The sequence below is a fragment of the Pelodiscus sinensis genome, chromosome 29 (assembly GCF_052426305.1).
Source record: "Pelodiscus sinensis isolate ZL-2025 chromosome 29, ASM5242630v1, whole genome shotgun sequence".
Taxonomy (NCBI): Eukaryota; Metazoa; Chordata; order Testudines; family Trionychidae; genus Pelodiscus; species Pelodiscus sinensis.
Genome location: NC_143080.1, coordinates 9,121,361 through 9,136,609, shown reverse-complemented (window position 1 = coordinate 9,136,609; position 15,249 = coordinate 9,121,361). Strand labels below are relative to the sequence as shown.

Sequence of the window (15,249 nt, the reverse complement as noted above, 5' to 3'; positions counted from 1 at the left end):
TAGCAGTGCTGCAGTGCTTTAGTGTGACTTGTTAATTTCAGGTTTGGTTAGTATTGATTCTCTTCTCTCTTTGGTGTCTGTGTTTTCTTAAATTTAACATAACAGAGTGTCAGCATGCTGCTTTCCTTAAGAACCTAAAAATATCCAAAAAACTTATTCCATTTAACGGCTTTAATATTCAAGCTCAGCATTAGCAGTTACCAAAAAAAAACAAACCCCTTAAAAATAGGGTTTTTTTTAAATACAGTTCCTCTCCTTCTTTCCCTCTTCGCTCCCCCCCCCCAAAAAAAAGGTGTTATCCAGAGCAAAGTTACATTGAACTGGGCACCTGTATATTGAATACAAAACATCATTGCAGAACCGCAAAAGCTAATAAAGATTACAGGAAGATGCCTGTCTTCTACAAGAGATCAAGTTATATTTTCATCAACTCTTAAAGCCTTTGATGGGTTTTGAGAGTTTAAAATGTCTCCAAATATTAAATATGCCAAAATCTTGAATTGCTTTTAAATTAACTTGCTGATGTCTGCAAAATGAGACTATTGCTGTAGCTCTAAAGATGTTCTTGTTTTTCCCCCTCCCCTTTCTTTTGAACATTTTATTTAATGTAAATGCTGTTTTTAACTTTCCTTCAACTGTTTGTTTTAATTCTCTTACAGCAAGACAGATCGGCTTGCCAAAGGATCCGAATGTTACCAAAAGAGCCTTAGTTTAAATCCTTTCCTCTGGTCCCCTTTTGAATCACTATGTGAAATAGGTAGGTCTGTATAACTTTGTGTGATGAGATGTGATTTTTTTTTTTTAATTGCCCTCTGGATTTGGTATTTTCTCCATGTAAATAATTAACTGAAAAACTTCTTAAAAGGTATTTGATAAAGCTACAGTAGCAATACACATCTTAAATATTTTGTAGATCTGTTTAATTTATGAGTTGCTCCTTACTTCCTGATTGCCTGGCTTTTATGACTCCTGAAAATGAGCTTTTGTGGAGAGCTGGGGGGAAGAGAGGAGAGCAAGCACCAAATAAATCTTCCCTTGAATAGAAAAAATTGTTACAGTTCCCAAAGCTCCCCAGAACTTACAAAAGAAACTTGACCACCTCTCCAAGCATATGCTTTTTTTGAGCACTCTAACTCTCATTACTCCGAGATGCATTTTTGGATGATCGCCACATTTTGCTGCTCTGATCAACTTAGGCAGACTTTGTCTTTTAAGACAGTTTTGAAGGGGCCAGCTGGTAGATGTCTCAAGAAGAACTGGATAGAAACAAGTGAACGCTGATGTATCAGTATGCCTGCCTACAGTCTTGTCTTGATTTCTAGACAAATGATAGTAATATAAGAATGGCTATGCTGGGTCAGACCAATTTTCAGTCTAGCCCAGTATCCAGTTTTCCAGCAGTAGCTATTGCTATATGAGTTAGACGGATTGACTAGAACACGGGATAGATCAGTTGGATGATTGCCCTGTCATTCAGTTTGGCTTCTCGCAGTCAAAGGCTTGGACGCTCAGGTCATGTGGTTGCATCTCTGCCCCCCTTGACTAGCAGCCATTGATGGTCCTATCCTCTATGAATTTCTTTAATTCTCCAGGGGATTAAATGAAATGGATAGACGTGGTAGAGTTAAGTCTGAAATCCAAAATAATTTAGGATCTATAGTTTAGTGCCTTCTAAAAACAAATGCACAAAAACATACTCCTTATTCTTAAAATATCAAGTGTCCCTTACATTTTGCTTTTTCCCAAGCCCCCAATATATTTGACCATTAATAACCCTGGTTAAATCTTTCTTCACTCTTACAGGTGAGAAGCCAGACCCTGACCAAACATTTAAATTAACATCTTTGCAGAACTTCAGCAGCTGTCTGCCCAACACTTGCACAACATTAGTGTCTAATCACAATGTATCCCACAGACAGCCTGAGACTGTCCTTATGGAAACTCCTCAAGATACAATTGTAAGTTTCACCCAGCCCTCTGACCTTGGAAGCTGTCTCTCGGATTTGAATGAATGACTGAAGAATTACTTGCAAGTAGATGTTATAAAAGATGTCTTCCATTTCAGGAATTGAACAGACTCAACCTGGAATCATCCAATTCAAAATACTCCTCCTTGAACACAGATTCCTCTATGTCTTACATTGATTCAGCTGTAATTTCACCAGATGCTGTCCCTCTTGGATCAGGACCTGCCATATTATCTAAACAGGCTCAAAATAAACCAAAAACAGGTCGGAGTTTACTGGGAGGCCCAGCTGCTCTAAGCCCATTGACACCAAGGTAAGATTAGGAATTTAAAACCCTACTTTGTAACTATTTTCATTGCCACTGTTCCTTGTGTCTTTGGGCAGGAACCATTTCTTTCTCTGTATATTGTAAAGCACCACGTATATTTACAGTACTCAGTAGATAATGCTGCTGGGGCCAAAGCCAAACCATTTATAAAAAGTAGCCAGTCTCATTTTAGTAGCGGTAGTTTTTTGTCCAAACTTCAGTAACTAAAATTAAATGAGCCACCAGTATTTTATGGCTTTAGAGGAAAGGCATTTTGAGTCTGTTTTTTACTTAGTACAACTTCTGTAATAAAAAAGTCAATAATAAAAGGATTGTTATATTTTGTTGTTGTTTTGATACCAACGGTTATACTTCACATGTCCTGTCTCATGAATGACCTTGCCTTGGCTTTCCTTTAAAAAAATATTTATTATTTAGTATTGCATCAGTGAATATTGGCCCCAGATGAGATCAGAACCCTCTTGTGCTAGCTACTGTATAGAAGATAACTTCCTTATCCCCAAAGCTTGCAATTAAATAGACAGAGGAAGGGTAGGAAAAAGGAAATATTCTTATCTCTAATTTATAGATAGTAATGGAGGAACAGAGACTTGCAGAAAGGCTCACATAGGAAGTCAGTGGCGTTGCTGGAAATGGAACACAGATGGCCTGACTCCCTGTGCCACAACAAGATCAAGCCTTTCCTGAAATGTTTTTATTATGATACTGCTTTTCGAGGCTACCCTGGTTCTGACATCTCCATTTCATTATTTTCTCAGTTTTGGAATTTTGCCACTAGAAACCCCTAGCCCTGGAGATGGATCATATTTACAAAACTACACTAATTCATCTTCTGTAATTGATGTGCCATCTACCGGAGCACCTTCAAAGAAGGTATCTTGCATTCAGTAATGTGTTTGCTGTTTTGTCTCGGTTTACATACAAGAGAATATAAAATTAAACTTGTGTGCAAGTATATAACTGTTGCTCTGATAAGTTGGATATTTTTTTCCCCGTGCAGACTTTCTTGCATTTGTTTTGGGTAGCTATCGCTTGAGTGGCCATTTCATATCAGAGTTAAGGCTATTATTTACTGGTGCAAATGATAGCTGAGATGTTAAATGCATGTCACACATGAGTGAAACAGATCTTACTTTTTTTTAAAGGCTTTAAGTAAAAGAATGTATTCCTTGTACCATAGTCTTTGGGGCAAGATTATACTAGGGATGTAAGTAACTAGTCGACTACCTGATAAGCAAAAGCTTATCGTATAGTTGAGTAGCGACTCAACTAGTCTATCAGAGAGGCAGCAAATGTAGGGTGCAGGAGCCTGTGCTGGGGGGAACTGGCTTTAAGCTGGTTCCCCCCAGCACCATCTCTGCAGGGACTAGGGGAGGCAGAGGCACAGCAGGGAAACAGTGTGAGCGGGGTTCCCACTGCAGGCACTTCTGCTTTTGAATGTACAAGAGCCCTATCTCTGTAGAGTGGGGGAGGGAAGAGACCACAGAGCAGAACAGTTTTCCCTTTCTTAAAGAGACAGCACATGATTTCTTTCAGAAACTTACCTAGCAGCAGCCAGCATACATGCTCTGTCAGTCACACACTACCACACTGTCTGTGTGCTACACACTGCCTCTCATACTCTGTGCCACACGCACACAATCTGTGTCAGTCTGTCTCACACATGCAGTGTGTCTTTCACACTCACACACTCTCTTAGCCCCCATCCCTTCCACCTGAGGCTACACCCCTTCCAGGGGGTGTGGCCTGTCATCACGTACCAAAATTCACAAAGTGGCCCCCCCCTATTAAAATTATTGCTCACCCCTGGTTTAACTGCACCGAATCTTAGTAGTTACATGATTATTCGATGGTTCCCAGGGACGGGGACGGCAGCAAGCGAGCTCCTGGCTCATCTCCCAGGGAGCTTCATGCCACCCTGTGCTGATATCTCTGTATCAGAGGCAGCAGCATGGGGCAGCAGCCTCTGTCTGCAGGGGACTGAGCTCCCCACAGACAGAGGCTGTGCCGGCATCCCATGGCAGCCTCCCCATCTTCTTTCCCTCCCTCCTCCCCCTGCATCACTTCCTCTGAATCAGAGGCAGCAGCGTGGGGACGGGCGGGGGCAGGCAGCTCCTCAGAGCCAGTGCTTCCCCCACTGCCTCTGTGGGAGGCAGCAAAGGGGGGGGGACGACAGGTGGCTGCACTGAGAGTTGGCTCCCCACATGTAACGGCTCCCGCCTGCCACCCTCACACTCCGCATTGCTGCTGCTCTATCAGGGTATGTCTACACTACCACCCTAGTTCAAACTAGGGTGGTTATGTAGGCAACCGGAGTTGCAAATGAAGCCCGGGATTTGAATTTCCCGGGCTTCATTTGCATCTCGCCGGGCGCCGCCATTTTTAAATGTCCGCTAGTGCGGACTCCGTGCCGCACAGCTACACGTGGCACCGAGTCCGCACTAGCGGACATTTAAAAATGGCGGCGCCCGGCGAGATGCAAATGAAGCCCGGAAAATTCAAATCCCGGGCTTCGTTTGCAACTCCGGTTGCCTACATAACCACCCTAGTTCGAACTAAGGTGGTAGTGTAGACTTACCCTCAGAGGCTACAGCATGGGTGCTGGAGCTGGCTTAAAAGCTGGCTCACCATGGGCATCAGCTCCCACCTCCCATACCCTCTTCCCCAGCTCTGACAGAGACAGAAAGTCATTTGGATTAAGCAATAAGCCCAGGCTTATCGGTTAATCGTTTACACGACTATACACCAACATCCCTAGTTAATAACTTCCCTTTTCAGAGACCTTTATAAAGGAATGTATTTTAAAGGTGTTGAAAGGAGGTCTTAAACAATGTATTAATCCTCTCGAAGTAGAACTTGCTTTATCAGTCAGTGGTCTGGGCAAATTCAGGTTTTTTTTATTTCTACAAGTAAATCAAAATTTGGGAGTGCTTGATCTGGAAACTTGAACTATAAGTTCATCTACCAGCTAGATCAAATCCTAACTCAGCATTCACTCTGCTGAATCACTAATTCATGGATTTGTCACTTTTGAATGGCATCGCCACGTGCGAGTAGATTGTAACCCGGAAGAGCCGGGTTCGGGCGATCTGCGCATGCGCAGAACGATCTGCGCATGTGCAGATCGCCGGACAGCACGGCTGGCGAGTGGGGCTCACCGCAGTTCGGCGAGCCCTGGGCATAGCTGCTCTGTGGCCTCCTGATGTCATTTCACTTTGTTCAGAACGCTGGAGTCACGCTTTCACCGATATGTACAAGCACAGTGGAATTACTTGCTCCCTGGAAAACCTCCACTGACATTCCAGTGCTGCTAAAACACACTCTTCTTCAGTGTCCTCCATCAGTTATGCTCTGTTTTGCATTATGTTCTCCCCCAGATAACTCGCTTGCTTGTTCCGCCCTTAGTTTCACATCCCCATTGCTGCTGTGTTGGAGCTGGACTGTCTGCTAAGTACTCCCTCAATCCTCTGGAAAGCTGCTTGCCTCACTGATTCCCATCCTTATGTAGCGCAAAACCAATTTCAAAGCTGCTAACCAGTTTTCCACAACAGAGTTGCAAAGCAACCCTCCTTGTATTTGGGCATTTCTATATCCCAAATGCCTTTTCCCACTTAGACAGGACTAGGCAGCAATTTAAAGACTAACAAGATGGTTTATTAGGTGATGAGCTTTCATGGGCCTGATAAACCATCACCTAATAAACCATCTTGTTAGTCTTTAAATTGCTGCCTAGTCCTGTCTTTTGTTTCAACTAGACCAGACTAACACGGCTACATCTCTATTACTTTTCCCACTTAGTTATTGCTGGTTTTAGAGGCCTGTGACTAACATCACTTTAAATATTTTTTTAATGCTTATTGGTTAGTAGGGTACAGTTTTAAAGGTGTTAGTGTTAAGATTTTTTTTTCTTTGTAATGAATGATCTAGGTTCATTATGTTTCTAGTGAAACAACTTTTGTACATTTTGAGTCCTGTGATAGGGCTCTAAAATATTTTAACCTATTAGTTGTCTAGTGATCCATTGGTGTAAACTTCACTAATCCATGTGGGCATGCTACTTTTGAGTGCATTTCATGTTGCTATCTAAACAAGCATTGATAAGCATAATTCTAACAAACAGTTTAGTATTCTGGTACATGTTCTATACAATCTGAATAATTGCTTTTCAGTTTCATTTCTGCTACTCAAATTATTTTAAACTGTTTTTTGCAAACTCAATAGCTGCAACTGCATGCTTTGTAGTAAGAGCTTCCTAAGGAACAAGTAAATAAAAAAAAAATATATATACATTAGGATGGATCCAAGTATGTCCTGCCTGCATAGATGCTGGAACTAGAGGTGCAGGGGGGGCTGCAGCTACAGTTTGATTCAATGGCTCTTAGCACCCCTGCCTACCTGAGAGGACAAGCACACTTGCTAGGCGTGCACAATGTACCATCCTGTATGAACTGGTTAAAGGGGAAGGGCGCAGGACAGATGATTTATTAATAAAAATAATCAGAAACTGATATAGCCAATGTTGTTTCATCTCAATTTTAGGCAGCTAGGAGCTTGGAAGTATGTGATATTGGGGGCATTTTTTTTTCTGTTCATAATGGTTTCAGTGGATCTGAAAGGCTTATTTTGGATGGCATTAATGATGCATTTTTAAAATATGTGTTCGTTTCCTGTTTGTAACTTTAAAAAAAACCTGAATAAATACTGAATACGTCCCTTGGATGTAGAAAAAATATGAACAAAGGCCACTCTGAATCCACATTTAAACTTCTCTCATTAACTTAGTGTATCATGTTGCAGTCACCAGTTTCTGGTAGCAGAGATTAACGTCATAGCTGCCCCAAATGCATATATGCAGTAAATGTGCAAAATCTCATTAGCAAACATTATGCGATGTGAAACGAAATAGTGATTCTCTACTAAACATGGTGACAAATAAGCACTTAAGGCAGGGGTGTGCATTAAGCAGCTCACGGTCTAGATGCAGTTTGCCAGGTGGTAACCCTGATGGGCTACCAGACACTTTATTTAGCTGCATGTCCACAGGTACAGCCACTCGCAGCTCCTCCTGGCCACGGTTTGCCATGCCCTTTCAGCGGGAGCTGTAGGAAGAGGTGGCCCAGCCTGCACTGCTTCCCACAGTTCTCATTTGCTGGGAATGGCGAACTGCAGCCACCAGGAGCTGGGAGTCACCAGGAACCTGCAGATAAGTTGTCTGATGGCCCACCAGGGGCTGACCCTGGCAAACTGCATCCAGCCGCTTATATTCCACTCCTAACTAAAGGTTATTGTAAGCTTTGTTTGCACGGTGCCTAACATAATGATTTTCCAATGCTGATTGGGGCCTTTGTGTTCTGCAAATATAATGTAATTACGGAAAGATTAAATTTCTCTTTCCCAATATTACTTTGTACATTTGACCACAGCATTTCAAGTAGTCCACCTTAATCCAGTATGGGAGTCTCTTTAAATAAATAAAATACATATTTTCACTTTACATGTTTCTTGGGGTTTCTCCCTGCCAGCAGATAGACTGCATACCTTTTTGGTGACCTCACTCCAGTTCTTCATGCCTAGCTGAGCTCAGCTGGTCTCTGGAGAGAGCAGTTTCTTTGATGGCTGGACTGATTCGCTATTATAGACTATTAGCTCTTGTTGGCTAAATGAATTCTGCTTGTCTTTCCCCCTCACTTACTGTAATTATTAAATAGCTATACATTTACTTTTTTTTCCTGACCTTAGCGACATAATAACAAACCTGTAGAAACTTTGTATCATGCAGTCTGTCACCAGGATAAGCCAAGCTGGAACAAAGTCTGTCTTCTCACAGAGTGGAAATAGCCGGGAAGTGACTCCAGTCCTTGTTGCACAAACACAGAGTTCTGGCCCACAGACAAGGTATTAAAAATGACTTACCTCAGTAGCATCTTTTACACCTGGTTCTGCTTCTTGTGTCCTTACGACAATCACAAATTGAGTCTGGTCTATGCATGAACAGATCCAATCAAGAATGATGTTTCAACTCGTACTTGGTAGAATGGCCTTATTGCAATTTGGTATGAAGATCCTGATTTGGCGGCTCTCTCTACAAGATTTTTAATTGCATTTTGCACTGTATTTGAGTTCTATTGGCAAGAGTAGTTCTCTTACTACTTGAGAGAGTGATTTCCCAATATTTATTTCAGTAATATATGTTGATAAACAACTTGTTTAAAATTCATCACTTTAACTTAGTGGTTCCCAAACCAGTGGTCTGTGGCTGCCTTCCAGGTAGTCCATGGCTCGAGCTCAGCCCCCACCTTCTCCCCGCAGCAGGCAGCCCGAGCTGGCACTCCAACCTCTCCTCCTCCCCGTGAGATTGGAGCACCAGCGCCGGCTTCCTGCTGCTGGGGTGGGAAGAAATCCCCGAGTCTTGCTGCGCAATCAGTCTCACTGGGAAGAAGTGCTCCCCCTCCACCAGCTTGGGAAACAGAGGTGCACAGACTCACTGCCTGGAGGCTTCCCCGCTTCTCCCATTTGGCCATATTCCGGCTAATGGGAGCAGCGGGAGGCCATGCTTGGGAGTGGCACAGGGCACAAAGGCAAGTACGTGTCTCCCCCCCCCCACTCCCTCATGCCCAGCCCCCTGTGTCCCTAGTCCTCTCACACATGCACCCTGCCAACACCTCCCAGCCCCCTCACACATCCCACACCCCCAGCCCACTCTTTCATTCTCCCCCCCCTCCATGCCACACATCCTATCCCCAGTCCACTCCTGCACCTTCCCTCGCTCTTGCCACCTCCCCTGGCCAGACAGCCTGCTCCTGCACCCCACCTCCCATCCAGACCTCACACCCTCATCCCCTCCTGCACCCCACGTTCTGACCACACATCAGTTGGGGGGAGGTTTGAGCATCAGTGGTTTGAGCATTGGCCTGCTAAACCCAGGGTTGTGAGTGCAATCCTTACGGAGGCCATTTAGGGATTTGGGGCAAAAATTTGTCAGGGATGGTACTTGATCCTGCTGTGAAGGCAGGTGACTGAACTCGATGACCTTTCAAGGTCCCTTCCAGTTCTAGGAGATAGGCCATCTCCATTAATTTATTTATTTACCAGATCCTGCACCTCCATCCCTCTTGCTGACAACCTTGTCCTGCACACTGAACACCCCCACCCCTGTATTTTTGTCCCAAGCCCAGGGGAGGTCCACAGAATCCATTAACCCGGGAACCCCAGAAGACTAAATCTGGCCTATGGGAAGCCCAGAGCCTCAGTCCTTCCTGTCCCTCCAACGGTGGGGCTGGAATGCCACAGGAGTGAAGTGTCTCAGTTGGGGGGCCACATGAGTGAGGGTTGGGGGTTTACTTGTGGTGTTCTCAACTGTTTTTTCTATGGGTCAGTGGCCCCCCAACCCAAAAAAGTTTCACCACCCCTGCCATAAATAAAGAAAACATGGGAACCTTTTGTGTTGGACATAAACTAATATTTTACTTTATTTAAAATGAAGATTGATAAACTAACATGAGAAAGTTAAAGCGCTTAATCTGTTTGATAATTTAAATTAATATTTCCTTTTTTACTGGTTAAATTAAACTGTTCTACCTAGCTGCAGCACTAGCAAAATGGCTTGGGTGTAATTATATAATTAATGATGAGTTTCCATTAGCAACTGGACACGGAAGGCTTTGCATTGAGTGGGCTACAGGACAAAAAGTTTGAGAACCACTGCTTTTAACAGTTCAGAAAATTGCTAAATTTAAAAGTGTGTTCTTTTCCTTGTGTGCAAATGCTTAATTTGCATTAAATAAAATGTTCCCCAAATGGCTATTCAATCTTGATTCTCATGAGAGTGAAGTTAATTTTGGTACTGGGGACTTGTTCTCTTATGTGGCAAAGGGTCCCCAGAGTGAAATATGGAAAGACAGTCAGCTAATGACAGGTGAGACTTTCATCCACCTGGTTGTTCTTGGCTGCTAATTTGGGTTTTCCCCTTCCTTATAGCCAAACCTTGCAGCTTTCATTGCACCTGTATGTGTATATGTTATATCTAGGAGAGGACAACGAACAGCTTGGTTTTACTTGCTAGCATTGAAATGTCCTGGTTACAGAAATATCACATTGCTTCCGTGATCCATAAACAGGAGAGGAGGAGGTTTAAATCAAAATTTTGGTTTGTCATATTGTTATAAATCTGTCCCAAAGAGATGGAGGCACCTGCACCCAAGTGTACATGACATCTGCTAATTTCATACAAATCAGTAAAAATAGCTTTTTAAAGAATTTTACTTCTAATAAACTGTTTGTTTGTAGTACGACGCCTCAGGTATTGAGCCCAACCATTGCTGCTCCACCTAATGCACTGCCTCGAAGAAGTTCTCGCCTATTTACTAGTGATAGTTCTACAACAAAGGTAAGGAAGGGTGCATACCCTAAATAATTCATCCATGTTTTTGCTTTCTGCTTGTGATTATTCACTACTTTGTACAAAGCTCCCACTGAGTAATGTGTGAAGCAGCTGAAGAATTGGCTTATAACATATCGACTTCATGAAGCACATTTGGCTGCACATGATCGGGTGATGGCTTTAGTGCCTTAACACCTAGGTGTCCGTGTCAATGAACATTCACCCTGGAGTGTGCCTGGGGTCAGATTAGTAACTGATAGTCATCAATAGAACATATTTCAAGCAGATTACATTTCAATATGGGATTGCAAAAATTCAGTGATGATGATGCGTGTTCCTTCTCAAAGTGAGAGACTCCACCCAAGTAATTACTCAACAACTTCTGTAGTGTATGGCAATGCTTCTATAGTAGCCAGAAACTGACAGTAAACAAAGTGTTCCTAGCTAGTTTCATACTCCTCCCGGCACCTTTGGGGAAAAGTGCTGTTGTGTGAGAACACAGCCTGGTGACTCATCAGAGAAAGAGGTAGAGGTTTAGGTTGATGTCCAACTTGTAGCTAATCTTGTAAAATCACCATGCTATTCAGTGATACCGAGAGCTTTAATCAGGAATTGAAATGTATAGGAAAAGCAAAGTACTAAAATGTGAAGTGAATCAAAGGAAGTATCAAATGTGTCTTCTGATAATCTCTGAACCAATAAACTGGGAGGCCAGAGCAGGAGGAGGGGACCTTGCAGTGAAAACCAGAAAAAAATAAAGCTAATACTTTTTCCTTTGTATTTCTTGCGTCCTTATTTTTGCTGAACTTTTGCTTTCAGTAGTAAGTTCCAGAGAGCCAGAGTGAGAGAGAACACTCGAATATCTCTTCTTCCCCTCCCCTGGCCTCCCACCCACAGCCTTTGAAAAAATAGGGATGGCCTACCTTTCCTGATCGATGAAAATGAAATTAGATCTCTGGATGAGAGGTGCAATATCATCAATATACTTGGTAAAGAGACTCTGTATGGTCCAGATACATATATTTGATAAACGACATGGATTAGAAACCTTTTTGGTCAAAGTCAGTTTACTCTCTTTCATTCAAGCTACTTGAAACCAAACCAAGAACCTCAGTGCAACATTGTGGTTGGAGTTAATGTGCATGTTTCATGCCTATGTTTAAGACCTTGTATCACTGTTATCTTTGTTGTTTTGTTTGTGTGTACATCTGTTAGACATCTTACTTTTTTAGTGAAATTGCAAACGAGCATGTCTGTATTCTTTGATTTGCAATCCACTTGCCTGTATATAAATCTAGATTTGAAACTTTTTCCTCTATTTATAGGAGAATAGTAAAAAGTTGAAAATGAAGTTCCCACCTAAAATTCCAAACAGAAAGACAAAAAGTAAAACAAATAAAGGAGGAATAACTCAGACAAATATAAATGACAGCCTGGAAATCACCAAACTGGACTCATCCATCATTTCAGAAGGGAAAATCTCCACTGTCACACCACAGATCCAGGCTTTCACACTACAGAAAGCAGCGGCAGGTTTGTCTGAACGCTCTCAGAATGTAATAGAGCCAAAGGTTGTTTTTCATTGCATTTGAAGGTTTAATGGGAACTACTGGTCACTCTAAAGTATGTTCGTTCTCTTCACTGCAGTGCCTTTTAGCTCTGAGTAAATAAAACTGCCACTTCGTAAATATGTAACCACCAAACTTCATTTAAATTGAAAGTATGTAATTGTATCATAGATAACAAGTGGGTAAGCGTAATCACTATTAATAGTCCAGCGAAATACAAAGTTACTGTAAAATCAAACTTCTAAATAGTTTTTTTTCTTGAATTGTACTTGTTATAAGAGTGATTTACACATTCACTGTGGATATTTTGTGTCATTCAGAACCAGCACAAAGCAGCCAAGTGTATTGGCTAGTTTCCATCAGTTTCTCACTTCTACATTCCCCTGCCCATCCTGTCAAATAGATCTAGTGAAACAAATAGCTTTTAAAAAAACAACAAAACTTAAATGGTCGCTTTTGCTGTTCTTCCTGACTTCCTGGATGAAGATGGACCCTAACGTTAACCAGAGAGGGTCACTGGCTGACCTACACTGAGCTCTACTTCAGTCATATTGAGAGTAGAAGGTGTCAGCTATCTTTTTTTTTTTTTTTTTTAAAGCAGTTGTTCATGGAATTCTCTGTAGCAAAACTTATAAATTTCTCCTTTGTCAACAGCATCCGGACAAACACTATGATGAAAATGGCAAAATATAGCCAATAAACCCTTTAAAATATTCTTCAGAATGTATTCAGTGCATGAGACTCAACAAGCTTTATGTATATAGAGGATCTGCGGTACATGTACACTGCATGAATATTTTAGTTACCTCATGTCTATACAAGCTGCACGGTATTTCAAAGTAACAGGCATGCTATTTTGCCATCCTGGTAAACCTCATTGCACGAGGGATAAGGGATGGCCCAAAATAGGGCATTATTTCAAAATTTGGTGCTCTGTAGATGTGCCAAATTTCAAAATAAGCTGATTCAAAATAAGATACACAATTTACGTAGTGCAAATTGCATATCTTATTTAGAGTTTAGGGTATTGTGTAGACGCTCCCTTTGACACTCAAGTCCATGTTAAAAAAAAGCATTTGATACAAAAAAATTACCATATGTGAGGTGCCAAATTTCTTAAAACCATTTTTAATTCTTAACTAGTTTTGTTATTTCATTTCCTTGTGTATTCTCAGAATATCCATTTTGTGCTCAGAGCAAAGTGCTGTAATTTTAGGGAGGAAGTATTATATTATTCATACATAAAGCACGGGTTCTGCTACTTCAAGTGTACCTCTTGGCTAATCCTTAACTATATAATCACTTTGTAGATAAGTATATTCTATCTCTGGCTTGGCAGGTGGTGTTTCCTAGGTTTCACTACAAGACCTGGTACATAAAACCTCATGGCTGAACCAGGAGGAGTATATGATTCTGTGCTTGGAGTCCCTGCATGGTTTTCATAAGAATAGGGACCTCAGAATGCTGTTTGCCATAACACGTAGTTCTTGTCTCCTTTTTATTTACTGTATTTTTCTCCTAGAAGGTTTGATGAGCCTTCTTCGTGACATGGGGAAAGGTTATTTAGCCTTGTGTTCGTACAACTGTAAAGAAGCTATAAACATATTAAGCCATTTACCTTCTCACCACTACAACACTGGCTGGGTGCTGTGCCAAATTGGGAGAGCTTACTTTGAGCTTGCAGAATATATGCAGGTAGGCATCGAACAGATACGTACTTGTATTTTAAATGTTTGTTTTACTTAGTTTTGTACAGAATATGCTGACTTCCTGTGAAACCTAAGGAGAGTCTACAATCGGATAGCTGTGTAAGCATCAAGTTTGAAGTACTTACTCCAGTTTCAGATTCATCTAGATTATTGTAGCCCTTCCAGTTTCTGAGGTGGAGAAATTGAGTTCTATGCTCTTTATTGTGTTTATGGGTCTTTTTTATGAAATATTAAAAACCAGCATTCATTCTCAGGGCTGAGAACTGACTTTGCTGGGCCCAGGGGGAGCCTGGCTCTGGGCTAGTGTTCCCTCTAAGCTGCAGGGCAACACAGCTTCACGGGCAATTTATCAGTCCTGCCTAGTCAGTCGTCTCCATGTACAAAGCCCTGAGCCTCTGACTAGGCGGGGCTTATTAATCAGCTCTGAAGCTGTGTTGCCCTGCAGCTTAGAAGGAACCCTGCTCTGGGCCCCCCAGAAGTGGTGGGGCCTCAAGCAGAAGGAGTGGTAGCCTCCCCCAGCCAGCCCTTCCACACTGCTGGAATGTGGCTCCGAAGGCAATTTAAAGGGCCCAGGCTTCTGGCCACTGCCAAGGTAGCGGCCACAGCAGCCGAAAGCCCCAGGCTCTTTTTAGTTGCAAGGCTCCAAGGCAGCTGCGCCCTTCCCCTCTCCTCCCTTGTTGGCCACCCCGTTCTTTCTAATCAGCGAAGATCCTTTGACATTTTTAATCAGAGTAGGGGTTTGCTCCAGGGTCTTTGGCCAAAATCTTGATTCCACACCACAGTTGCTTCCCTGCCACTGGTTGACTGTTGCCTCTATCACTGAAATGGGCTGTACCCATGAAAGCTCATGACACCAGCTACATGTTTTGTTAGTCTTTAAGGTGCTGCTAAACTATTTGTTGTTTAAGTTTTTCCAGTTAATTCTGAGTTCTTGTTTCAACAGTCCCATATCCCCTTTCATTTCCGATTTCCTAATCCTTACCTGTTAATTAATTTATAAGATGTGAATATAGTAGTTACAAAGTATACAGCTTATAAAACAAAAAATAAACTATATATGATATAGTTTAAAAAAAATTCCTTCTGAACCTCCCTTGCATCCTGAATACCTCCATGTACTTTGAATGTAAAGACACTCATAGTATTTCATGAAAGAATGCTATGGACCCCAGCAGTTTCTTAATGCTTTTTCTACTTGTCTTTTACCTTTGTTTCTGATCTGAGTACTATTATTTGGAATCTGTGAAAGGAACTTGAGTTGACATAGTAACACAAAATCAAGAATGAATTTTTGAGT

General features: G+C 42.0%; 1 protein-coding gene across 5 annotated transcripts in view; it reads left to right on the top strand.

The window, feature by feature from the left end:
- CDC27 (cell division cycle 27) overlaps positions 1-15,249 on the top strand; it is a 57,090-nt gene that overhangs the window by 21,347 nt on the left and 20,494 nt on the right. For 2 of the 5 annotated variants that reach the window (XM_075911550.2, XM_075911552.2), the window contains exons 5-12: positions 660-757; positions 1,804-1,958; positions 2,066-2,280; positions 3,054-3,168; positions 8,057-8,190; positions 10,582-10,681; positions 12,001-12,208; positions 13,766-13,938. In XM_075911550.2, the coding sequence (XP_075767665.1) occupies positions 660-757; positions 1,804-1,958; positions 2,066-2,280; positions 3,054-3,168; positions 8,057-8,190; positions 10,582-10,681; positions 12,001-12,208; positions 13,766-13,938 (1,198 nt within the window). The remainder of the gene's footprint in view (positions 1-659; positions 758-1,803; positions 1,959-2,065; positions 2,281-3,053; positions 3,169-8,056; positions 8,191-10,581; positions 10,682-12,000; positions 12,209-13,765; positions 13,939-15,249) is intronic. The other 3 variants (XM_075911551.2, XM_075911554.2, XM_075911553.2) reach the window with 3 other exon arrangements.